Source organism: Caenorhabditis remanei, chromosome IV (genome assembly GCF_010183535.1).
Source record: "Caenorhabditis remanei strain PX506 chromosome IV, whole genome shotgun sequence".
Classification (NCBI taxonomy): domain Eukaryota; kingdom Metazoa; phylum Nematoda; class Chromadorea; order Rhabditida; family Rhabditidae; genus Caenorhabditis; species Caenorhabditis remanei.
The window spans coordinates 10,312,178-10,337,922 of NC_071331.1; the positions used below are offsets into that span (position 1 = coordinate 10,312,178).

The 25,745-nt window shown below is 35.8% G+C and overlaps 5 protein-coding genes across 5 annotated transcripts; 2 read left to right on the forward strand and 3 right to left on the reverse strand.

Moving 5' to 3' along the window:
* Positions 1-452: 452 nt before the first annotated feature.
* On the reverse strand, positions 453-3,607 carry GCK72_013135 (uncharacterized protein; the record flags this gene model as incomplete). Its single annotated transcript, XM_053729671.1, has 10 exons — positions 453-485; positions 529-675; positions 841-866; positions 1,040-1,453; positions 1,665-1,779; positions 2,060-2,186; positions 2,263-2,317; positions 2,366-2,439; positions 2,537-2,696; positions 3,574-3,607. 10 exons carry the CDS (start codon positions 3,605-3,607, stop codon positions 453-455), a joined length of 1,185 nt encoding a protein of 394 aa, XP_053584443.1.
* Positions 3,608-7,375: 3,768 nt separating this feature from the next.
* Positions 7,376-10,882, reverse strand: GCK72_013136 (uncharacterized protein; the record flags this gene model as incomplete). The annotated part of the gene is made up of 11 exons (XM_053729672.1): positions 7,376-7,484; positions 7,597-7,754; positions 8,115-8,264; positions 8,362-8,458; positions 8,521-8,594; positions 8,639-8,946; positions 9,118-9,654; positions 10,193-10,313; positions 10,363-10,625; positions 10,669-10,806; positions 10,849-10,882. The coding sequence occupies 11 exons, from the start codon at positions 10,880-10,882 to the stop codon at positions 7,376-7,378; spliced, it is 1,989 nt and encodes a 662-aa protein (XP_053584444.1).
* A 2,266-nt stretch (positions 10,883-13,148) lies between these two features.
* GCK72_013137 (uncharacterized protein) lies at positions 13,149-24,021 on the reverse strand (the record flags this gene model as incomplete). Its single annotated transcript, XM_053729673.1, has 21 exons — positions 13,149-13,263; positions 13,473-13,534; positions 13,674-13,823; positions 13,918-14,004; positions 15,277-15,426; positions 15,521-15,607; positions 15,652-15,798; positions 15,899-15,990; positions 17,699-18,112; positions 18,292-18,418; positions 18,925-19,051; positions 19,129-19,183; positions 19,232-19,305; positions 21,905-22,062; positions 22,203-22,352; positions 22,450-22,536; positions 22,581-22,727; positions 22,815-22,906; positions 23,025-23,438; positions 23,588-23,714; positions 23,986-24,021. 21 exons carry the CDS (start codon positions 24,019-24,021, stop codon positions 13,149-13,151), a joined length of 2,898 nt encoding a protein of 965 aa, XP_053584445.1.
* Positions 19,666-20,914, forward strand: GCK72_013138 (uncharacterized protein; the record flags this gene model as incomplete). The annotated part of the gene is made up of 3 exons (XM_053729674.1): positions 19,666-19,677; positions 20,592-20,687; positions 20,810-20,914. 3 exons carry the CDS (start codon positions 19,666-19,668, stop codon positions 20,912-20,914), a joined length of 213 nt encoding a protein of 70 aa, XP_053584446.1.
* Positions 24,022-24,100: 79 nt separating the features above from the next.
* On the forward strand, positions 24,101-25,221 carry GCK72_013139 (uncharacterized protein; the record flags this gene model as incomplete). Its single annotated transcript, XM_053729675.1, has 4 exons — positions 24,101-24,193; positions 24,599-24,694; positions 24,812-24,898; positions 25,057-25,221. 4 exons carry the CDS (start codon positions 24,101-24,103, stop codon positions 25,219-25,221), a joined length of 441 nt encoding a protein of 146 aa, XP_053584447.1.
* Between the last annotated feature and the right edge of the window lie 524 nt (positions 25,222-25,745).

The window sequence follows — 25,745 nt, forward strand, 5'->3', positions numbered from 1 at the left end:
GGTGAGATAGGGCTTCACGGATTCCGTCGATTTTCTGAAAAAGGGGAAAAAAGTGAATCAGGAATAATCGGAATAATTGATTTTGTGAACAATTAGAAACCGAAAATGTCAAAATAATCCGTTTCACGTACTTCCTTAATTTTCGAAATCTAATGTGATGGACAATGGAATAGGCGTCACCTCCTTATCATCCGCAGCCATCATAACTTGTTTCCACCTTGAATGATAATCAGTTGGAATCAGAGATTCTGGAAGACAAGAGAAGAAACTTTTGAGGGGCAGGTGTATCGAATGAGGAGACGTCAAATTCGCCCTGGAAATATATATAATTGAATACATTTCAGTTTCAAAGTTGTTTTGAAAGGATCGATACGTTAAAATCATATTTTTTCAACTCACACTTTTCAAAAACCTCTTCTCCACCTCGCAAGATGTGCCTGGTTTCCAGGTACTCAATATAATCCTTCTTGTTCGAATCCTCCGTTCTGAATTTCAATGATCAGAATTGTTTAATTCTGGTAAGCTTACATTCTCAATGAACTCAATGCACTTCTCCAAGTAAATCGGAATTCCAGAAGTGGAAGTTGAGCATAACAATTCCAGATTCACATTCGATGCAATCACTCCTTGAGTACTGGTACTGGCTTGTGTGTAGCTAATTAGAGAGGTGCTTAGCTGGAATAAAAAAATATAGCGACAATCGTTTTCAGATTGATAAAGTTCAGAAAAGACTTCTTCGAGAAACTGAAAATTAAATGAAAATGGCAAATTACATCATGAGTTGCACTCTTATTCTTCATCAGTCGTTTTGAAAATGTTTGACGGGAGCCATGATAATACATTCGACACTTTTTCAGTCGTACTGTCTGAAATTATTCTGGATTTTAATGGTACAGAAGCGAATGCAATGTTGTGCATTGTTGAACTTAAGGCGTTTGTCGAAATATTTGAAATTCGAAACAGTTACTATTTCAGATTGTTCTTTTTCTCTTGCTATCAATCAAGGTTTAATTTCACACTTAATTAAATAATTACTCACTCAAAGACGAATACAACTTTGCTTTCCTATCAGTTCTCGGTGACTGTGGCAGAGATCTCGTTGCCATTTTCTCCAGAAACGAAGAGATTTGTTCAGGAGACGTTGTCACTGAGCTCTTCTTCTTATTCTCCTCTTTACTCTTTTTCTCCTCTCCATCCGTTTCCAACAGGTTTTTTCTCAGCCGGAATGACGTGGCAACTTTACGAACAAAACGATTTTCTTTCTCTTTTTCTGGAACTTTTGTTAGAGATTCAATCGAGAGGGATTTTTGTTTTTGTTCAGCTGTCATTGCAGTTTCTGGATGAAGTTGGAATAGATTTGATGTTCGATGCAGGCGATTTATGGAGTCAGTCGACAGAGAGACACACGAGGTACGGGAACGACGGGAGACATCAGCGGATACTGCTCGGGGTGCTGAAATACGTGAAGCAGGATATTACAGAATATTGAGAACATATCCCGCTCAATTTCAAAATAAGTTGAAACACATTATGAAGAAACAGTTTTACAGTTTCAGCAGCATTTAATCAAGAAAAACAAACACACTCCATAGTTCGTTGTATGTAGAGCATGGTTGTAAGAAGCGTTCCGTGCTAACTATCCATATAAAATTACGAAATCTCACCTGGACTCGATCTGGAAACAGTAGACGTCGTACTCCTTGTCTCCAGGGATGACTCATAGTTATGGTGGTAACTTGGCGGTGTCTTTGGAGATGACCCATTCACTTGGATTACGTCCTGAAAATATAATAGGTATTTCAGTTTCATACTATTTACAATTATTGAAAATTTCAAACAAGTTTACTCCGTGTTCCATAATCCATAATTTCTATACCTTCTTAACCTCACATACACTGGTTGTTCTATGCTTTGATGAAGAAGGTTTCTTCTCGCATAGGTACGAACCGGCAGAATATAGTTTCTAACGCGGATAACTTTTTTCCACACGCATTCATTATCTACTGTGTGAATTATACCTACTTTACTATGTTAGTGCTTTTTATGTGTGAAAACTCACATTAACCAACGAATAAGAAGGTGAGAAATCGACAGCTTCCGGTGTTGTCAATGGTACTGGTTGAATTTCAATAGGGGAACTATAGAAGTGTGACATGATTAGTGGATCTGTTCTGGTTACACGATTTCTGAAAATGCGACGACATTAGAACAAATTTCAAATCGAAGTGAATGATTTGTCAAGAGTCTGAAACTGTATCAAACCTAATATTGGAATTAACTGCTTTCTGTCGTCTACTTCGATTTGTAATGTCGGGTTCTGGAAGAAAAAAAGAATTATTTTCACTAATTAAGCTTCATTACTCACTTGTTAACAATTGTATTCCAGAAGTTGTGAAAGACGGTGCGAGTATTGAGGGTCGGCCATTTTCCAAACTGCTTCTGAAAATTAACAAAAAATTAACCCAGTTTCAAGTAGCTAACGAAGATTTAAAAAATCAAACGAATTCAGTTATGCGGATTTTTCTGTGTTACTCACATTTCCGAATTCGAAGTAGAGCTAATTGGTTGTACTTGTCCATCCAAAACATCGTGAAGAAACTCCATTAGTTTTTGGTTTAACACATTCGCTTTATTCTTTCGTTTTCTGAAGTCAATCACAGCGAACCGTGCACCGATGGATATTATTCCAAATCGAGCTGAAAAAGGTTTTCTTGGGATGAATGTACTTAGTGCGAAAATTTTCGAAGAATAGTTCATATCGGTTCTGTGAAACATAAAATTCATTGTGACTGAGGTGAGACAGAAAAAAAACACTTTTCTGACTTTCCAACATGCAAGCTACGAACTGGTCGTCTTTCTACGGTTTCAAAAACTGTATATTATATTCAGAGGGAGGAGAAAACTGATGTCTCTACGCCTGAAAAAGTAAAAAATCAGAGGTATCACCGACCTCTAAATATTGTGACAAGGAATCCGAAAAAAATTAAGATACTAAGTAAGACCACGGTTTCTATCAATCTAGTTTTTAGACGCAGCTAACAAAATCTTCTGAAAAAAAATCAATTTCCTTTTTACTGTGAAAAAAATAGAGTTTCGACAAGGATTTTCAAAAAAAATTTTGGCGGGAAAAACACTTTAGTTCGCAAATGCACTAAAGTGTTTTTCCCGCCAAAATTTTTTTGAAAATCCTTGTCGAAACTTTATTTTTTTCACAGTAGAGTAACGCACTCAAGAATTTCTGTTTTGTCTATTGTATATAAAGATTATATTCTATTTCCACCGCGTAACAACTAACATCTTCCAGTCAAAAACTTTACCTAATCTTTGAAAAAAATTGGAAAGTTCCACCAGATATCCTAAAAAATGAAAAGTACCATCTTTTTGCTATAGTTCCGTAACATTGCACCTGAAATATTTATGTTTTATCGACTGCTTATCAAAATCCGATATTCTGTTTTAAACAATTATACGATTATGTTTATACACCTCTTCCAGTCAAAAACATTACGTAATCTCCATAAGTTCTACTGATTCAAACGACATTCTTGAAAACTTATATTTTGTGATACTCACTTCTTTCCACGTACTCCTTCTTCTCATTCTTCATTGGACTGGAGTCATTGGAAAGAGGAATACTGATTGATTCTCTCTGTGTGTGAACTTTGTGTCATAATCATCTTACTTATTTTGAAAGAATTTCAAATTTTGAAAACGAAAAAAAGAGAAATAAAAAGTTGTTTTTTGAAATTTTGTGGGAATTGTTCCAGACTATCTTCCGTTTCTTAGAAGGTGGAAATATTTTAAGGCATAAGTGTGAAGACGATTCCAAAAAACGGATCGGAAGAAATGAATGCACAAATAATAAAGTTTTTTCTACTATTTTGTCATGTTAAAACTGATTTTTTCGGTTGCACAAAGTAACTTTGGGCGAAGTCAAATGATTTCAGGAATACCTTGATATAATACCAGTTACCTACTAAAAAAGTTTCTCGGTAGGCGTCTTACTTCTTGTCTCCGAGGGATGATTCATAGTTAGGTTGGTAACTTGATGGTGTCTTCTGAAGCAGCAACATATTAGTTCTGTTTCATATTTTCTATGTGAAACGGTTCATTTTTTCAGAAACCGTTCGTCGATGATTAAAATATCTGGGTGACTTGAAATCGGCAGCTTCCGGTGTTGTCAATGGTGCTGGTTGAATTTCTATAGAACAGTGACATGATTAGTGGATCTGTTCGGGTTACACGATTTCTGAAAATCCGGTCAACATCGGAACAATTTAAAATCGAGATGAATATTTTGTCAAGAGTCAGAAACTGTAACAAATCTGAAATAGAATTTAGGTGCTTTGTGTTTTTTTTTCTTCGCCGTGTGGGACCGGGAATTGGAAATTGAAAAAAAGTGCATTATTCAGAATCAAATGTTTCAAGAACCACTAAAATATTCAAGTTCCTATGGTATTGAGAATGTGTTGATAATTTTTTGAATTAGTTTGAGGAAATTTGAAATTTACCATAATACTCACTCCAATAATCAAGTTTCAAGTCATCTTTATTTAACATTAGATTTGCAAATTTTATTGCAGAACATGCAGCATGATATTAGCCGATACTGCTCGGGGTGCTGGAATACGTGAAACAGGATTTTGCAGAATATTGAGAATGTATCTTGCTCAATTAAAATACTATTTGAAACACATTATGAAAAAAAATTCTATAGTTGCACCATCATGCAATCAAGAAAGACACACATACTGCTATAATTCGTCTACCACCTGGCTGAAGTAAAATTTTAAAACTTTCGAAAATATAATATTTCAGTTTCATACTTAGCACACATATTAACCAATTTGAACACGTTTATTCCGTGGTCATTTAGCAAATGCTAAGAATAGTATTTAACAAGTTTTTTTTTCGCATCAGCACCGATACATAAAATTATTGCGTAATCCAGGCCCGTCAACCCGGCCGATGAATGCGAAATGGACAATCATTCTGGCAATCGTCATTCTTATCGTATTCACCGTTCTCCTTCTTCTCATTCTTCATTGGACTGGAGTCATTGGAAAGAGGAATAATAATTTATTTTCTGTGAGTGAATTTTGTATCATAATCAGGGTGCTCCACCGATACTTCAAAACCGATTAAAATCGGTTATTGGTAAGAAAATCGGTTAAAATATTCGTCGGTTTTTAGAAAAATAAATCGGTTTTTCTCCGGGGAAAAATCGGCAAAAATCGATTTTCTTCGATTGTGTTTTGAAAAAAAACCGTTCGGTTTCGGTTTTCATCGGTTTAGAAACCGGTTAAAAAACCGATTATTCTTCGATTTTTACCGATTTTTGCCCATTTTCATCGGTTTTTTCTTAAAGTTCAAGTTCTACAGTAGTTTGTCACGTTTCTATCATATTTTGCACTGTTCTCAATTTAGATTTTACGTTAAAATTGATAATTTCTCATCTTTTTTCAAATTTTCAATAAAAATAGAAAAAACGTGTGAAGTTATTGAAACGTGACAAACTGCCGTAGAATTTGAACTTTCAGAAAAAACCGATGAAAATCGGCAAAAATTGGCAAAAATCGAAGAATAATCGGTTTCTAAACCGATGAAAACCGAAACCGAACGGTTTTTTTTCAAAACACAATCGAAGAAAATCGATTTTTTCCGATTTTTGTTCGGTTTCAAACCGGTTTTTGTTTTGGAAAAACCGGTTGAATTTAATCGGTTGAGGAAACGATTTTCACCGGTTGAAAAAAACCGGTTTTCTTTGATTTTACCGCCGGTGGAGCACCCTGATCATAATCAACACTTATTTTTTGAAAATTGTTTAAAAAAAGAGAAATATGAAGTTCTTTTCCTGAAATTTCATGTGAAATTTTACAGACTATTCTCCATGTCTTAGAAGGTGGAAGTATTAGACTTTGGTGTGAAGACGATTTTCGTATGAAGCAAAAAAAAGAATGCGCTAACACTGAATTAGATAGTTCTGAGAATGAAATGAAACTCAAAAACTTCTACTATTTTTCCTTGTAAAAACTAACTTTTCGGTTTCAAAAATTGAATTTGAACAAAGTCTAAAAATTCTAGGAATTATTTTTTGGAATACGCAAATAACCTACTTCTGTTTTTATCGAAATATTCAGCTCAGGGTTCACGTAACTTATTTAAAAAATCTCACCCGGACTATGCCGTAGTCGTCCCACTTCTTGTCTCCGGAGATTACTCATAGTTAGGTTGGATCTGTTCGGGTTACACGATTTCTGCTAACACAATCATAATGTGAACGATTTCGAAATAAATTATTTGTCTAGAATCAGAAGCTGCAACAAACCTAAAATAGAAATCAGATGTTTTCCGTTGTCTCCTTCGACATATGGAAACGAGTATAGGTACTTGAAAAAAAAACGCATTATTCTGAATTCAATGTTTTATAAGCCGCTAAAATACTCAAGTTTCGAAGGTGTTGATAATGAAATGATAGTTTAAATGGTTAATTTGAGGACATTTCAGATTTACTATTAGCATAACGAGCGTAAGAAGTGTATGCAACTTTACTAAATAAAGTTTCAACATCAGTTTTTTAATATTTACTGTTTCACGATGCTTTTGCTTTTTAATTTAGTCCAATAATCAAGTTTTTAGTAATATTCATTTTACATTAGTTTTGCAAGCCTTATTGCTGAATACTCAGTATGAAAATTGAACAACAAGCTAAAACCCTAGAAATTTCGATCCACCAAAAACATCCTATTATGCACCGAAGACTCCTATTATACTATCACTTTTCTCTCACAATTCACAGAACTAAAATGCCAGAAAAGTCTATTCCCTACAAGGTTTGTGGAATATTTAAATTTTGGGGCAGTTAAAGTTATTTGGGTCGTTCTAGCTTGTATCGTTCATCAAAATATAGGAAATGGGTGTGATGTTCTAGAATTGCTATCGAGTTACATTCATACTTGTATTTTATTTTTCAGCACGTCAGAATTATTATACAAGAGATAAAGAAATTGTTTCACTATCGATCCTCCAAAAACTCCTGGAATTATGGATGAAACTGAACATTCTTTTCACTTTTAATGGGAATGCAATCTTTTATTATTATACAGTCTTCATGAAAAAAATATTCAAATCTGAATTTTTGAATTGTTTTATGAAACTGACGGTTTCAGAAGTTTCGTATTTGATCTACCAACTGGAATTTCCTAATTCACGAACGATATCTAAAATAAAAATTTAGCATTGCAAGCCAATATTGGCAAACATTTTCCATCCCCTCTTCATCCTGTTTTGAAGTCAAAAATTAACAAATTTATCATCAAAAGATTCAACAAATAATGCATAAGAAAATAATGGGCCCGAGTTTAATCGAATCACTTCACAGAAGCGTATTGAGAGAGAAAAGTGAATCGGAATTGATGATGAGTAGTTCCAATGCCAATTGAAATGCAATTATACCAGATGATAGTTCTTCATACCACACCGGTCTGAAAAATACGTATTTAAAAAAATTTAGGTTTCAGGTGGGAATCAAAAATATTTCATTTTTTCTTAGTAATGGTTTGTAGCGGCACTGTGAATTTAACTTTCCCAACATACCTGAAGAGAGTGGGTGTCCAAACTTTTGACAAATTATTCGAATTCATGACGGTCTTTGGTGAACATGACACTTTTGCAAGATGTTTGACTAGATACCGGAGAACTGTTTGGTTTGAATGGGGCAGGTGGGATAGGGCTTCACGGATTCCGTCGATTCTCTGGAAAATAGATCCATGTAAAATTTACAAATTAGTGCAAATTAGGAATCATAGATTTTATGAGCAATTAGAAACTGAAAATGTCAAAATAATCCGTTTCACCTACTTGATTTATTTTCAAGATTTTCTATGCCTTCTAATATTTCAATGATACTATATCTCTTACTTTCTCCACGGATTCCGTCGATTTTCTGGAAAACAGATAAAGAGTTGATGATGACGTATTAGACTTATTATAAATCATAGATTTTGTAAAAGATTAGAAACTCAAATGTCAAACTAATCCGTTTCACCAACTTTTTTTATTTTCAAGATTTTCTATAGCACCTAATATTGCGACCAAATATAATAACCGCTCACCTCCTTATCATCCGCAGCCATCATAACTTGTTTCCACCTTGAATGATAATCAGTTGGAATCAGAGATTCTGGAAGACAAGAGAAGAAACTTTTGAGCGCTGTAGCTGCCACGTGGACAGGTGTATCAAATGAGGAGACGTCGAATTCGCCCTGGAATTTTATATGATTGCATACATTTCAGTTTCAAAGATGTTTTGAAAGCATTGATACTTTAAAAGCAATGTTTTAACTCACACTTTTCAAAAACCTCTTCTCCACATCGGCTAGATGTGTTTACATGGTGAGAATCAACAACTAAGAGTTCTCGACGTCTTATATAGGCAGATCTTCTTGCCACGTGTGACCTCAGGGTTGGACGTTCACTAGGCTAGGCCATTGCTAGTTCACGCCACAACAGTTCAAAAACCTCTTCTCCACATCGGCTAGATGTGTTTGGTTTCCAGGCACCCGATATAATCCTTCTTGTTCGAATCCTCCGTTCTGAATTTCAATGATCAGAATTGTTTCAAATCAGGTAAGCTTACATTCTCAATAAACTCAATGCACTTCTCCAAGTAAACCGGAATCCCAGAAGTGGAAGTTGAGCATAACAATTCCAGATTCTCATTCGATGCAATCACTCCTTGAGTACTGGTACTGGCTGGTGTGTAGCTGATGAGGGAGGTACCGTTTTCAGATTGACAAAGTCCAGAAAAGACTGCTTTGTGAAACTGAAAGTTTGAATTGAAATAGAAACTTACATCATGAGTTGCACTTTTATTCTTCATCAGTCGTTTCGAGGATTTCGATGGAAGCCATGATAATACATTCGACACTTTTTCCGTCGTACTGTCTGATATTATTATGGATTTTAATGGTGCAGATGCTCAACAACTGTTGAAATGAGATGTTTGTCAAAAAATGTGAAATTCGAAACAGTATTTTTACGTAATTGTTTCAGATAGTTTTCTGTTTGTTTAGCTAAAAAATAAGCTCTAATTACACTCTTCCGGGTAGAACTCACTCAAAGACGAATACAACTTTGCCTTCCTATCAGTTCTCGGTGACTGTGGCAGAGATCTTGTTGCCATTTTCTCCAGAAACGAAGAGATTTGTTCAGGAGATGTTGTCACTGAGCTCTTCTTCTTATTCTCCTCTTTACTCTTTTTCTCCTCCCCATCCGTATCCAATAGGTTTTTTCTCAACCGGAATGACGTGGCAACTTTACGAACAAATCGATTTCCTTTCTCTTTTTCTGGAACTTTTGTTAGAGATTCAATCGAAAGGGATTTCTGTTTCTGTTCAGCAGTCATTGCAGTTTCTGGATGGAGTTGGAATAGATTTGATGTTCGATGCAGACGATTTATGGAGTCTGTTGACAGAGAGACACATGAGGTACGGGAACGACGGGAGACATCAGCGGATACTGCTCGGGGTGCTGGAATACCCTCTCCCGCGTAGTGATGTTGATATTTTTGGGTAATTGTTGTCAGACCACTTCCTAAGCCACCGCAATAAGAACCTTCCTCATCAAAACATTCATTGGATAAAGTGAAATTTGCTAAACATACAGCCATAAACAAACGACCAAAGAAATATGTACAATAGTGATCAGATATAGAAACTATGAAACATACCATTCCTCAAAACATAACTATCCTCAATATTTTGAGCCTATTTTCGTTATTTGAGTTACTATTTCCCAAAAAAAAAAACACGGAGTAAAGGTGCTATAACTTTTAAATATATGTGAATAGTATGAAACAGAAATATTGCATTTTCAGGACGCTGTACACACAATCATCCAAGTTAATGGATCATCTCCGAAAACACCGTCAAGCTACCACCATAACTATGAGTCATCTCCGGAGACAAGGAGTACGACGTCTACTGTTTCCGGATCGAGTCCAGGTGAGAGTTTTAGAATTTTACCAGTTTACAGCGGACATTATGGTAGAAATCTATTATTATTATTTTGTATGACGATGAAACTGTTAATTTTTTCATAATGTGTTTCAACTTATTTTGAAATTGAGCGGGATATGTTTTCAATATTCTGTAATATCCCGCTTCACGTAAATTGATTGTAACTGACACACGACATTTCACGCATTTTTCTCGTTTTTCCTTCTTCTTGCATCCACAACGGTTACAGTAGTAATGTGTTTTCCGAATTAGTGATTTTTCAACATGACCAATTAGCCGCAAAACATCTTTTTTCTGAAATAAAACATGAATACTTCTTTTTTCGTTCGGGTTGTTGGGTTACTGTGAAAATTGGCGATGATCCATATAAAACGGTCATCAAATTATCCAATCTATCAATGGACTCATTAGAAAGTTTTTCCTGACACACGAAATTGACGTAACATCGCAGTCGATAGTCCGCTTCGTCCACTTCGTCTACTTTTTCTTCTGACCAATTCCCGTCCAAATTGATATCATCGTCAGCTATTCCTATCGAAACCATTGTATTCTCATGAACACTCGCGCTCCTCTCTTCATCCCATTCTTCCCAATATTCATTATTATCTGAAAACATACAGTAATTCAATGCTGAAGTTTTTCGAATTACCTCCAGTTTCGTTCTCTTCTTGACTACTGTGATAAAAATTTGTTGAATCATTCACGTCCGATTCGCTACCGTCATCTTCCTCGAGGCTTGGATCACGCATCTCCTCGTTATTTAAATGATTAACTTCACCGAACAACTCTGATAAATTGAATTATTTATTGTAAAACTTGAACCACTCACTTATTCTATCGACCTTCCTACTTGGATCCTTCATATCGGAAATATTTTTATTCGAAAAGTTGAATGTAGTAGATTGCGAGAATAAATGAAGAAAGAGATGATAAGAATGAAAAAATACTTTAAAAGTTTAAATGAAGAATTTGCGCGCAATCAACAGGATCGGTGCCAAAAGCTGATCCTTTGCGCCTGCCGTTTAGCTGCCACCTAGCCGCCACCTAGCCGCCACATAGGTGCCGTTTAGGTGCCACCACCTAGCCGCCGCATGGGTGCCGGTTAGCTGCCAAACGCCACTTAGATGCCAGATACTCCCCGACTTGACCTTATTCGCCGTTTCGATCCCATTTCGGTGCCACACCGGCTAACTCCCATTTACTTCGGCTAACTGCCATTTTTCACGGCTAACTGCCGTTTCCAGCGGCTAACTCCCGAAACTCGTGGCTAACTCCCAGATAGGTGCCACCCACGCGCCAAAAATTACGTGAGTATGTAATTTGAAAATGTTTAGGTTTCAGGTAGGAATCAAAATTATTTCATTTTTTCTTAGCAATATTTTCTATTTCGCTTTACATGTTATACTAAAATTGATCTAATTGTTCAACCAATAGGAGAAATTACCAAAAGTGGAGTCTTCCATCGACACACTATAAGTGATTGAGTTCACAACTTTGAGAAATGTGATTTTTCTGTAGTTAAAGTATCACATACTAAAAGACCATATCAACAGGAGTTGTACATTCTGTGAGTTGTAGAGGAGGAGTATTCATTCCAGTCTTTCTGTGAATTATCAATGACAATCCACACTATTTAATACCACAGTCGAAAACTTTTTGAAATGTGTTGGCAAGGATGAAAATTGTGACATGAATTCGGCATCTTTTTCCGAGTTAAACCTTCAGCGAAGGGTAGTTCTGCGACTTCAATTCCTCTGTTCGCCTCCAAATTACAATTGATTTAACCCTCGTTTAGTTTTAACAGGAAGTTGGTATTGTACAGTAATCACCACAGAAAAGTCAAGTGACTCGGCCTAGATCGAACCCCAGCAGACATCGTCGAACGAAAACGATGACAAATGAAATTTATGCCTTCCCTGCACAACGTATATAACTGGAATCTTCTAGACAAAAGCAAAACTATGATCTAAAGCTACTGCTATTTCAATATGCAAAAAAAGAAAGCTATTCGCGAGTCCTCAGCTCCACGCGGTCAAAAAGTCCACCACCTCCATGATGTTGCTCATCCGCATATTACACAACCGACAACGTATATTCTCACTTATATTTGCAAAATAGTTCCTGCTCAGATAAATTTCAGCTGTAACCTTCCTCTAACGAATTATAATACATTCGGGGTAATCCAGCGTGTTACCGCTGAACAGGACTTCGAAACTTGAAATCAAGTCGAGAAATGGGTCAAAGTTTATTTTAGCTTGTAATAACCGGAGTTTTGGCAGGAGGATATCGGGAACGTACCCAGTAAACATCAGACTGATGTGTACCAAGATAGTCACTACGTATGCTATTGGGCATGCTTTCTGTCTGAATAGGAATGACTTGAGTTATGGTCAAAAACTTTCTTGCCAACCTAATACATTCGATACTTTTTCAGTCGTACTGTCTGAAATTATTCTGGAGATATTCCGAATCGAGCTGAAAAAGGTTTCGTTGGGATGAATGTACTTAGTGCGAAAACTTTCGAAGAATAGTTCATATCGGTTCTGTGAAACATAAAATTCATGGTGACTGAGGTGAGACAGAAAAAACACTTTTCTGACTTTCCAACATGATAACTACGAACTGGGTTCTTTCTACGGTTTCAAAAACTGTATATTATATTCAGAAGGAGGAGAAAACTGATGTCTCTACGGTTCCAATCAATACGTTCCCATATTTGTAGTTTCAGTTTCAACACTCCAGAATTACTGCACAAACGACAAAGAAGCCCCTATCGATCATCCAACAATATACTGGCATTACGATTGGGTTGAAACTGAACATTCTTCACATTTTTAGTAGGAATGCGAACCAAATATTCTAATCTGAATTTTCGAGTTGGTTTACAAAATTGACGGTTTCAAAAGTTTCGTATTTTATTTACCAACTTGCATTTTCTAATTGACTTCGGCCGGATAATTCAGATTTAAAATGTGGCAAAAATGTTTTTTTCCTAAATGTTTTTGGGACGGGAAACAATATTCAAATCAAAATTTAACGTCAGACTATAAAAAAGTAACAAATTTATTATCAAAAGATTCAACAAATAATGCATAAGAAAATAATGGGCCCGAGTTTAATCGAATCACTTCACAGAAGCGTATTGAGAGAGAAAAGTGAATCGGAATTGATGATGAGTAGTTCCAATGCCAATTGAAATGCAATTATACCAGATGATAGTTCTTGATACGAAGTGAACACCGGTCTGCAAATTAGTTTTTGAATAAAAATTTTGGTTTCAATTAAGAATCAAAATTATTGTCTTTTTTCTTATTTTAGTAATAGCAATATTTCTGTTGTCAATCCAACTTTTCCTCCATACCTGAAGAGGGTGGGTGTCCAAACTTTTGACAAATTATTCGAATTCATGACGGTGGTGAACATGACACTTTTGCAAGATGTTTGACTAGATACCGGAGAACTGTTTGGTTTGAATGAGGCAGCTGAGATAGGGCTTCACGGATTCCGTCGATTTTCTGGAAAATATGGAATTAGGCATATTAGGAATCATAGATTTTATGAGCAAGTAGAAACTGAAAATGTCAAAATAATCCGTTTCATCTACTTCTTTTATTTTTAAGATTCTCTATTTTATCTAATTATATGAGCCCTCACCTCTTTATCATCCGCAGCGATCATAACTTGTTTCCATCTCGAATGATAATCCGTTGGAATCAGAGATTCTGGAAGACAAGAGAAGAAAGTTTTGAGAGCTGTAGCTGCCACGTGGACAGGTGTATCGAATGAGGAGACGTCGAATTCACCCTAAAAATGTACATGATTGAATGAAAAGCAGTTTCAAAATTGTTTTAAAAGCATTGATACTTCAAAAATAGTTGTTTGTCAGTTGAAAACATACACTTTTCAAAAACCTCTTCTCCACTTCGGCGAGATGTGTTTGGTTTCCAGGTACCCGATACAATCCTTCTTGCTCGAATCCTCCGTTCTAAATTTCAATTTTAAGTACAATTTCAGTTTCGGTAACGATACTTTTTCAGTCGTACTGTCTGAAATTATTCTGGAGATATTCCGAATCGAGCTGAAAAAGGTTTCGTTGGGATGAATGTACTTAGTGCGAAAACTTTCGAAGAATAGTTCATATCGGTTCTGTGAAACATAAAATTCATGGTGACTGAGGTGAGACAGAAAAAACACTTTTCTGACTTTCCAACATGATAACTACGAACTGGGTTCTTTCTACGGTTTCAAAAACTGTATATTATATTCAGAAGGAGGAGAAAACTGATGTCTCTACGGTTCCAATCAATACGTTCCCATATTTGTAGTTTCAGTTTCAACACTCCAGAATTACTGCACAAACGACAAAGAAGCCCCTATCGATCATCCAACAATATACTGGCATTACGATTGGGTTGAAACTGAACATTCTTCACATTTTTAGTAGGAATGCGAACCAAATATTCTAATCTGAATTTTCGAGTTGGTTTACAAAATTGACGGTTTCAAAAGTTTCGTATTTTATTTACCAACTTGCATTTTCTAATTGACTTCGGCCGGATAATTCAGATTTAAAATGTGGCAAAAATGTTTTTTTCCTAAATGTTTTTGGGACGGGAAACAATATTCAAATCAAAATTTAACGTCAGACTATAAAAAAGTAACAAATTTATTATCAAAAGATTCAACAAATAATGCATAAGAAAATAATGGGCCCGAGTTTAATCGAATCACTTCACAGAAGCGTATTGAGAGAGAAAAGTGAATCGGAATTGATGATGAGTAGTTCCAATGCCAATTGAAATGCAATTATACCAGATGATAGTTCTTGATACGAAGTGAACACCGGTCTGCAAATTAGTTTTTGAATAAAAATTTTGGTTTCAATTAAGAATCAAAATTATTGTCTTTTTTCTTATTTTAGTAATAGCAATATTTCTGTTGTCAATCCAACTTTTCCTCCATACCTGAAGAGGGTGGGTGTCCAAACTTTTGACAAATTATTCGAATTCATGACGGTGGTGAACATGACACTTTTGCAAGATGTTTGACTAGATACCGGAGAACTGTTTGGTTTGAATGAGGCAGCTGAGATAGGGCTTCACGGATTCCGTCGATTTTCTGGAAAATATGGAATTAGGCATATTAGGAATCATAGATTTTATGAGCAAGTAGAAACTGAAAATGTCAAAATAATCCGTTTCATCTACTTCTTTTATTTTTAAGATTCTCTATTTTATCTAATTATATGAGCCCTCACCTCTTTATCATCCGCAGCGATCATAACTTGTTTCCATCTCGAATGATAATCCGTTGGAATCAGAGATTCTGGAAGACAAGAGAAGAAAGTTTTGAGAGCTGTAGCTGCCACGTGGACAGGTGTATCGAATGAGGAGACGTCGAATTCACCCTAAAAATGTACATGATTGAATGAAAAGCAGTTTCAAAATTGTTTTAAAAGCATTGATACTTCAAAAATAGTTGTTTGTCAGTTGAAAACATACACTTTTCAAAAACCTCTTCTCCACTTCGGCGAGATGTGTTTGGTTTCCAGGTACCCGATACAATCCTTCTTGCTCGAATCCTCCGTTCTAAATTTCAATTTTAAGTACAATTTCAGTTTCGGTAAGCTTACATTCTCAATGAACTGAATGCATTTCTCCAAGTAAACCGGAATTCCAGAAGTGGAAGTTGAGCATAACAATTCCAGATTCTCATTCGATGCAATCACTCCTTGAGTACTGGTACTGGCTGGTGTGTAGCTGATGAGGGAGGTGCTTAGCTGGAATGGATAATAATGAAATGAGATCGTTTTCAGATTGACAAAGTCCAGAAAATATTGTTTCGAGAAACTGAAAGTTTGAGTTGAAATAGAAACTTACATCATGAGTTGCACTCTTATTCTTCATCAGTCGTTTTGAAGATTTCGATGGAAACCATGATAATACATTCGACACTTTTTCCGTCGTACAGTCTGAAATTCACGGCGTCGCCACAACGACGGTGGCCGCGAAAATTGCAAAAGTTTGGCCACCACTGTTAAGCACATGAAATTTCGTACTTTTTTCTCTCGCGATTTCTCAAAAAGTTATTAGTCAAAGTGAGATTTTCAAGCATAAATATGTTGATCAAAACACGAGTAATCCAAATATGGCAAAATTGACAAGGGTTACCGACTTCGTTTTTGCGCTGTTGCTTCGAGAAAAAAGCTGATTTTCAGCGCCAAAAGGAAAATGCGTTCAGATTTGATCATCGATATCTCGAAAAATTATTTGTCAAAATTATTAAAAATCATATAAATTTGTAGCTTGAAGCATACTGAATCCAAAAATGTAAAAAATTGTATAGGCTGCCAATTTCATTTTCGAGATCGGGCCGTAACAATCTTAGCTATTTCCCAGTGAATTCTACTAAACAGTGCAAAAAGTCAGAGTATTAAATAATGGATTGTAAACATTTCCGAAAGCTAGAAATGAAGATATATACTGATTATGTCACAATAAATCGATATTTTGGAAGAAGAATATATTTTTAGCGTTTCGTTTTTGCGAATCCGGCTCAAATTTCTCAGCGAAATTTCGAAATCGCAACAAAATTGAGTGTTTTGAATGTCGAATTTCTCAAAAAGTTATTAGTCCAGATTTTATTTTTTGGTGTTAAATAAAAGATAAAATCACGCTAATTTTGAATTTATAAAAATATATGGGTGTTGCCTACTTCGATTTTGCGCTAGAGCTCGACCAAGAAGTGCAACTTTTTAATGCTGTAACCGACAGTTTTTACTCAAAAAATTACGTTCGTGACATGAAAACTGGCTGAAGAGATATTGTAAACCTAATAAAACTGTTTTATGTTTATTTATTGCGTTTTGCGACTCTAATTTCGAGAAATTCGGTTTTTTGGCAAAAATTCTGCAAAGAAAGTTATGCGACAAAGTCGAAATTCTTTGAAAACTGATTTCTCGGTGCTTCTTTTGTCTAACTCAATGAAATTTTACCGGAAGATAGAAAAAAGAGTGCTCTAAGTTTTGGAATAAAAAATTATAAGTGTTTACGGCTTAATTTTGGAGCTTTTGTGAAAAATATCTGAAAAATTCAACAAAACTGCTGCGCGTCGGTAACACGAAAATCGATTCTTTGAAAAACTCGGCTCAAATTCTGAAAAAGCTTGTTTATATACATTTTTGAGCATTTTAAACACGTTCCAGCAAAAAAAATACACGAAAATGTCTGTATTCTTGAGATATCAGTTGTTGAATGCACAAATCTCTTAATGCTCATTTCCCTGTTTTTTGTAAATTTTTCACAAATGTTTTTTTCATCAAAAAATCAAAATTAGTGTTATCAACGTTTCTAGTGGAGCTTTTCATCAAATTTCATTCGAAATTCGGAGATCGACAAGCTTTTCGATACTCGAAAAAATATTTTTTCGGGTTACTGTACTTTTCGCTGCGTACCTCCGCTGAGTATCTATCGCACGATTTTTCTAGTCCCTCGTCGTTTTGGCGACGCCGTGAATTATTCTGGATTTTAATGGTGCAGATGCTCAAAAACTGTTGAAATGAGATGTTTGTCAAAAAATGTAAAATTTGAAACAGTATTTTTACGTAATTCCTTCAGATAGTTCTTTGTTTTTCTAGCTAAAAATTAAGCTTTAATTACACTCTTCCGGGTAGAACTCACTCAACGACGAATAAAACTTCGCCTTCCTATCAGTTCTCGGTGAATGTGGCAGAGATCTCGTTGCCATTTTCTCCAGAAACGAAGAAATTTGTTCAGGAGACGTTGTCACTGAGCTCTTCTTCTTATTCTCCTCTTTACTCTTTTTCTCCTCCCCGTCCGTTTCCAACAGGTTTTTTCTCAGCCGGAATGACGTGGCAACTTTACGAACAAATCGATTTCCTTTCTCTTTTTCTGGAACTTTCGTAAGGGATTCAATCGAGAGGGATTTCTGTTTTTGTTCAGCAGTCATTGCAGTTTCTGGATGGAGTTGGAATAGATTTGATGTTCGATGCAGGCGATTTATGGAGTCAGTCGACAGAGAGACACACGAGGTACGGGAACGACGGGAGACATCAGCGGATACTGCTCGGGGTGCTGGAATACGTGAAACAGGATTTTGCAGAATATTGAGAATGTATCTTGCTCAATTAAAATACTATTTGAAACACATTATGAAAATTTTTTTAACAGTTTCATCATTATGCAAAAAAGAAAAACATACATACTACCACAGTTCGTTAAGTGTTTGAAGAAATACAATTTCAAAATCTCACCTGGACTCGATCCGGAAACAGTAGACGTTGTGCTCCTTGTTTCCGGGGATGACTCATAGTTATGGTGGTAACTTGTCGCTGTCTTTGGAGATGATCCATTCACTTGGATGATTGTGTGTACAGCGTCCTGAAAATGCAATATTTCTGTTTTATACTATTCACACATATTAAACTTTTTGAACAAGTTTACTCCGTGCTTCATTGTTAGACGTAGTAGCTCAAAAAACGAAACTTGGTTCAAAATATTGAGGATAGTTATGTTTTGAGGAATGGTATGTTTCATAGTTTCTATATCTGATCACTATTGTACATATTTCTTTGGTCGTTTGTTTATGGCTGTATGTTTAGCAAAATTCACTTTATCCAATGAATGCTTTGATGAGGAAGGTTCTTATTGCAGTGGCTTAGGAAGTCGGTCTGACAACAATTACCCAAAATATCAACCTCACTACGCGGGAGAGGGAAACATTATACCAAACACGAAAAAAATCTGTTTCATAATTTCTATACCTTCTTAAAGTCGTACACGGTTACTTGATCGAGTTTCGCGATAAAAATAGCTGTCATACATATTCAATAATTGCTTACTACTCTTTTCATAAGTTGATGGCTCAACCATGAGAAGAAACTCACATTAACCAACGAATAAGCAGGTGAGAAATCGACAGCTTCCGGTGTTGCCAATGGTGCTGGTTGAATTTCAATAGGGGAACTATAGAAGTGTGACATGATTAGTGAATCTGTTCGGGTTACACGATTCCTGAAATTTAGCTCATTAGAAAAACTAATTTCAAATCGAACTGAATGAATTGTGAAGAGTCAGAAACTGTAACAAACCTAATATTGGAATTAACTGCTTTCTGTCGTCTACTTCGATTTGTAATGTCGGGTTCTGGAAGAAAAAACGAATTATTTTCACTAATTAAGCTTCATTACTCACTTGTTAACAGTTGTATTCCAGAAGTTGTGAAAGAAGGTGCGAGTATTGAGGGTCGGTCATTTTCCAAACTGCTTCTGAAAATCAACAAGAAAATTAATCCAGTTTCAAGTAGCTGATAAAATCGAAAAAATCAAACAAGTTCAATGGTCCTCTGTTCCTAGCTATAACTCAATTCAAAGTAGAGCTAATTGGTTGTACTTGTCCATCCAAAACATCGTGAAGGAACTCCATTAGTTGTTGATTTGACACATTCGATTTGTTCTTTCGTTCTCTGAAGTCAATCACTGCGAACCGTGCACCGATGGATTTGCAGAGCTCTGCACCTTCTGTGAGATATTCCAAATCGAGCTGAAAAAGGTTTCGTTGGGATGAATGTACTTAGTGCGAAAATTTTCGAAGAATAGTTCATATCGGTTCTGTGAAACATAAAATTCATGGTGACTGAGGTGAGACAGAGAAAACACTTTTCTGACTTTCCAACATGCAAGCTACGAACTGGTCGTCTTTCTACGGTCTCAAAAACTGTTCAGAGGGAGGAGAAAACTGATGTCTCTACGCCTGAAAAAGTAAAAAATCAGAGGTATCACCGACCTCTAAATATTGTGACAAGGAATCCGAAGAAAATTAACATACTAAAGTAAGACCACGGTTTTTATCAATCTAGTTTTTAGACGCAGCTAACAAAATCTTCTGAAAAAAAATCAATTTCCTTTTTAAAGTAACGCACTCAAGAATTTCTGTTCTGTCTATTGTATATAAAGATCATATTTTATTTCCACCGCGTAACAACTAACATCTTCCAATCAAAAACATTACCTAATCTTTGAAAAAAAAAATTGAAAATTCCACTAAATATCGTAAAAAATGAAAAGTACCACTTTTTTACTATTATTCCGTAACATTGTACCTGAAATATTTCCGTTTTATCGACTGCTTATCAAAATCCGATATTCTGTTTGAAACAGTCAGACGAGCGAATAACCAATAACCATTGTTGTCAAGGCCCGGCCAAATCATTTTAAATCAAACAAAAAATAATCATTTTATCCCAAATTTGAAATTTTATGTGGCCATTTTTGATGCTTTTTCAGAAATTCTTCTACTTCTGAGTGATAGTCGAAAATTTGACTTTTTCGCGAAAAAAATTCAAAAATTCGAAAAAAATTAGAATGTTTGAATTTGGCGCCAATTTTCCGGGCCGGGTCGGGCCGGGCTTTGTCAACTATGCCAATAACCAAAATCTTCCAGTCAAAAACACGTAATTTTCATAATTTCTACTGGTTCGAACTGCCTTCTTGAATACATATAAATTTTGTTACTCACTGGTTCGAAGAATTGTTCCTAAACCCATTTTTTTCAGTCAATTGAGAACGATAACAGTAACAGGATAAGCGGCAATGTCCAGCAACAAGAGAAAATGCAGAATTTGAGGAATCAAGTGGATTCTGTTAAAGCGGTTAGTTGGATGGAATTCTGAATCGTAATACTAGCTTTTAGATCTGAATACTCCAGTTTCAAGTACTTTTTGAAACAGTGGGAGCAAAAGAAAAACAATTCTAGTTATCCTTTTAATTCCAGGTGATAGTGGACAACGTGGAACGAATTCTGGAACGAGGAGAACGATTAGACAATATCGAGAGAAGAACAGAGCAGTTGAATGCAACGGTTTGTGTTCATTTTTAGTTTCGAGAATTCCAGTATTGTATAAAATGAAAAGTATCACCTTTTTACTACTGTTCCGTAACATTATTATCTGAAATGACATTTTAACGGAGCAATGTTTGATTTTCATTGCCAATTTCAAATTCACCGCCCGTAAAGTGCAACGAAAGTTCTGTATGTTGAATGCGAAATGGACAATCATTCTGGCAATCGTCATTCTTATCGTATTCACCGTACTCCTCCTTCTCATTCTTCATTGGACTGGAGTCATCGGAAAGAGGAATAATCTCTCTGTGTGTGAATTTTGTGTCATTATCGTACTTATTTTGAGAAAATTGTAAAAAAAGAAAAGTAAAGAGTATTTTTTCTGAAACTTGATGGGAAAATTCACAGACTATTCTCCGTTTCTTAGAAGGTGGAAATGATTTTGATCTAGGTGTGAAGACGATTCCACCACATCACATTGGCTAGTGAAAAAAAGAAATGCACAAACAATGAACTTCAAAAATAGATAGTAGCTACGAACACGTGGTAATTATTAGTTTGTAAATATAGTAGAAACTCAGCTGGAGATAATTCACTCCAATAAGTTTCCAGAAATCTTCATTAGTTATTTTTGTATTTTATTCGTCTTATGGACGTTCCAACAACAAACTAAAACCCTTGGTGGCTTTGACTGAACTTTGATACAGCAAAAAAATCATTCATAATAAATTTATTACCGTAATGAAATTCAACAAATAATGCAAAAAAAAATAATGGGCCCGAGTTAATCGAATCACTTCACAGAAAGGTATTGAGAGAGAAAAGTGAATCGGAATTGATGATGAGTAGTTCCAATGCCAATTGAAATGCAATTATACCAGATGATAGTTCTTCATACGAAGTGAACACCGGTCTGCAAAATATGTATTTAAAAAAAATTTAGGTTTCAGGTGGGAATCAAAAATATTCCATTTTTTCTTAGTAATTGTTTGTAGCGGCATTGTGAATTTAACTTTCCCAACATACCTGAAGAGGGTGGGTGTCCAAACTTTTGACAAATTATTCGAATTCATGACGGTCTTTGGTGAACATGACACTATTGCAAGATGTTTGACTAGATACCGGAGAACTGTTTGGTTTGAATGAGGCAGGTGGGATAGGGCTTCACGGATTCCGTCGATTTTCTGGAAAATATGGAATTATGCATATTAGGAATCATAGATTTTGCGAACAATTCAAAACTAAAAGTGTCAAAATATTCCGTTTCACCTATTTATTTCATTTTCAAGATTCTCTATTCCATCTAATCAGGAGAGATCCTAACCTCCTTATCATCCGCAGCCATCATCACTTGTTTCCACCTTGAATGATAATCAGTTGGAATCAGAGATTCTGGAAGACAAGAGAAGAAACTTTTGAGAGCTGTAGCTGCCACGTGAACAGGTGTGTCGAATGAGGAGACGTCGAATTCGCCCTGGAAATATATATAATTGAATACATTTCAGTTTCAAAATTGTTTTGAAAGCATCGATACTTCAAAATTAATAGTTGTTTGTCAGTTGATAACTCACACTTTTCAAAAACCTCTTCTCCACCTCGGCGAGATGTGTCTGGTTTCCAGGTACCCGATACAATCCTTCTTGCTCGAATCCTCCATTCTGAATTTCAATGATCAGTACAATTTCAAATCCCGTGCGCTTACATTCTCAATAAACTCAATGCATTTCTCCAAATAAATCGGAATTCCAGAAGTGGAAGTTGAGCATAACAGTTCCAGATTCTCATTCGATGCAATCACTCCTTGAGTACTGGTACTGGCTGGTGTGTAGCTGATGAGGGAGGTGCTTAGCTGGAATTGAATAATGTCTTGAAATCGTTTTTAGATTAACAAAGTCCAGAAAATACTGCTTCGTAAACTGAAAATTTAACAACTTACATCATGAGTTGCACTCTTATTCTTCATCAGTCGTTTTGAAGATTTCGATGGAAGCCATGATAATGCATTCGACACTTTTTCCGTCGTACTGTCTGAAATTATTCTGGACGTTAATGGTACAGAAGCGAAACAGTTACTATTTCAGAATGCTCGTTTTTTTCTTGCTAACAATTAAGTTTTAATTAAACATTAAATTGGTTAATAACTCACTCAACGACGAATACAACTTTGCCTTCCTATCAGTTCTCGGTGACTGTGGCAGAGATCTCGTTGCCATTTTCTCCAGAAACGAGGATATTTGTTCAGGAGACGTTGTCACTGAGCTCTTCTTCTTATTCTCCTCTTTGCTCTTTTTCTCTTCCCCATCCGTTTCCAACAGGTTTTTTCTCAGCCGGAATGACGTGGAAACTTTACGAACAAATCGATTTCCTTTCTCTTTTTCTGGAACTTTTGTTAGAGATTCAATCGAGAGAGATTTCTGTTTTTGTTCAGCAGTCCTTGCAGTTTCTGGATGGAGTTGGAATAGATTTGATGTTCGATGCAGACGATTTATGGAGTCTGTTGACAGAGAGACACATGAGGTACGGGAACGACGGGAGACATCAGCGGATACTGCTCGGGGTGCTGAAATACGTGAAGCGGGATATTACAGAAAAGGATATTACAGAAACACATTATGAAAAAATTAACAGTTTCATCGTCGTACAAAATAATAATAATAGATTCTACCATAATTCGTCCGCTGTAAACTGGTAAAATTCTAAAACTCCCACCTGGACTTGATCCGGAAACAGTAGACGTTGTGCTCCTTGTCTCCGGGGATGACTCATAGTTATGGTGGTAACTTGGCGGTGTCTTTGGAGATGACCCATTCACTTGGATTATAGTATGTACAGCGTCCTGAAAACATAATATTTCAGTTTCATACTATTCACAACTAATAAACATTAGCTTAGGAATAAGTTTTGACAAGTTTTTCGAATCTTCACCGATACACAAATGAGATTCTATTGATTTCATAATAAATACAGCTAAACTCATATTTACCAAGTTTTTATTGCATAGGCTTAGGAAATTCGTCTGAGTACAAATATTCAAACGTATCAACCTCGCTACGCAGATGAAGTTACAAATATATGTACCAGAAAGTTATGTTTCATAATTTTTATACATTCTCAATGTCGTGTACACGGTCACTTGATAACATATTAACCAATGAAGAATATTTTGAGGAAGGCTTCTTCTCACATGGTATTTAACGCGAAAAATAATACTTTTATCAGTCAATGGGGAACGACAACAGTAACAAGAAAAACGACAATGTCCAGCAACAAGAGAAAATGCAGAATTTGAGGAATCAAGTGGATTCTGTTAAAGCGGTTAGTTCGTCTGGGTAGTACTCAATTCTGAAATTATCTGTTTCAAGTAGTCTTTGAAACAGTGAAAAAAAAAGAAAAACCAGACTTGTCACGGGCCGGTCCGAAATCAAACATATTCTCGGGCTGTTTTGAAACATTTTTTGAAACATTTTTGAAAGTTTGATGTTTTTTTGGAAATTTTTTGAAAAAAAAGTTTTCGAATAAAAATGCAAAATTCAATAGAAAGGTAAATATGTATGATAATTTAAGCATTATTACTCTAAATTTTCGAAAAATTTCAGAAAATTATGTTACAAAATGAGTACACATCTTTGAATCCGGGGTGACGGGCGGGCCGGGTCGAGATAAATTTCGGCCCGGCCGGCCCGATTTTTGACAAGTATGCTAATAACTACTTTTTTCCAGTCAATGGAGAACGACAACAGTAAAAAGAAAAACGACAATGTCCAACAGCAAGAGAAAATGCAGAATTTGAGGAATCAAGTGGATTCTGTTAAAGAGGTTAGTTTCTTGGAAGCACCACTAATAGTTTTTATCTCTGAGAACTTCGGTTTCAATGTACTTTTTGAAACAGTGGGAGAGAAAAAGAAAAACAATTCGAGCCTTTTCAAATTCCAGGTGATGGTGGACAATGTGGAACGAATTCTGGAACGAGGAGAGCGATTAGACAATATCGAGAGAAGAACAGAGCAGTTGAATGCAACGGTTCGTGTCTATTTTCAAAAAAAGGGCCCCTGAGAAAAGTGCTGAAAAGCAAAATCAGTAAAAATTATAGTAAAAAAGAAAAGTAGCACATTACTGTTCCGTAACATCTTTGTCTGAAATGATATCTGACCTAACCAGTTTTTCATTTTCATTTCCAGAGTGCCAATTTCAAATTCACCGCCCGTAAAGTGCAACGAAAGTTCTGTATGTTGAATGCGAAATGGACAATCATTCTGGCAATCGTCATTCTTATCGTATTCACCGTACTCCTTCTTCTCATTCTTCATTGGACTGGAGTCATTGGAAAGAGGAATAATGATTGATTCTCTCTGTGTGAATTTTGTGTCATTATCGTACTTATTTTGAGAAAATTTTGAAAAAAGAGAAATAAAAAGATTGTTTTCTGAAACTTGATGGGAAAATTCAAAGACTATTCTCCGTTTCTTAGAAGGTGGAAATGATTTTGATCTAGGTGTAAAGACGATTCCACCACATCACATTGGCTAGTGAAAAAAAGAAATGCACAAACAATGAACTTCAAAAATAGATAGTTCACAAATTTAATTTGAACAGAGACGAGCCAAGTAACATAGTTCTGTTGTTATCGAGATTAGTTTGTAAATATAGAAGAAACTCACTAGGGAAGGCCTCCAGGTGGTGACCGTGGAGATGTGGGTCGTGACCTATATCGTTGGAAAGCTGAGAAAACGCCACACGCTACACGCTAAACACGCTAAACACGCTAAACACGGTAAACACGCTAAATGTAGCTACGAACACGTGGTAATTATTAGTTTGTAAATATAGTAGAAACTCAGCTGGAGATAATTCACTCCAATAATCAGGT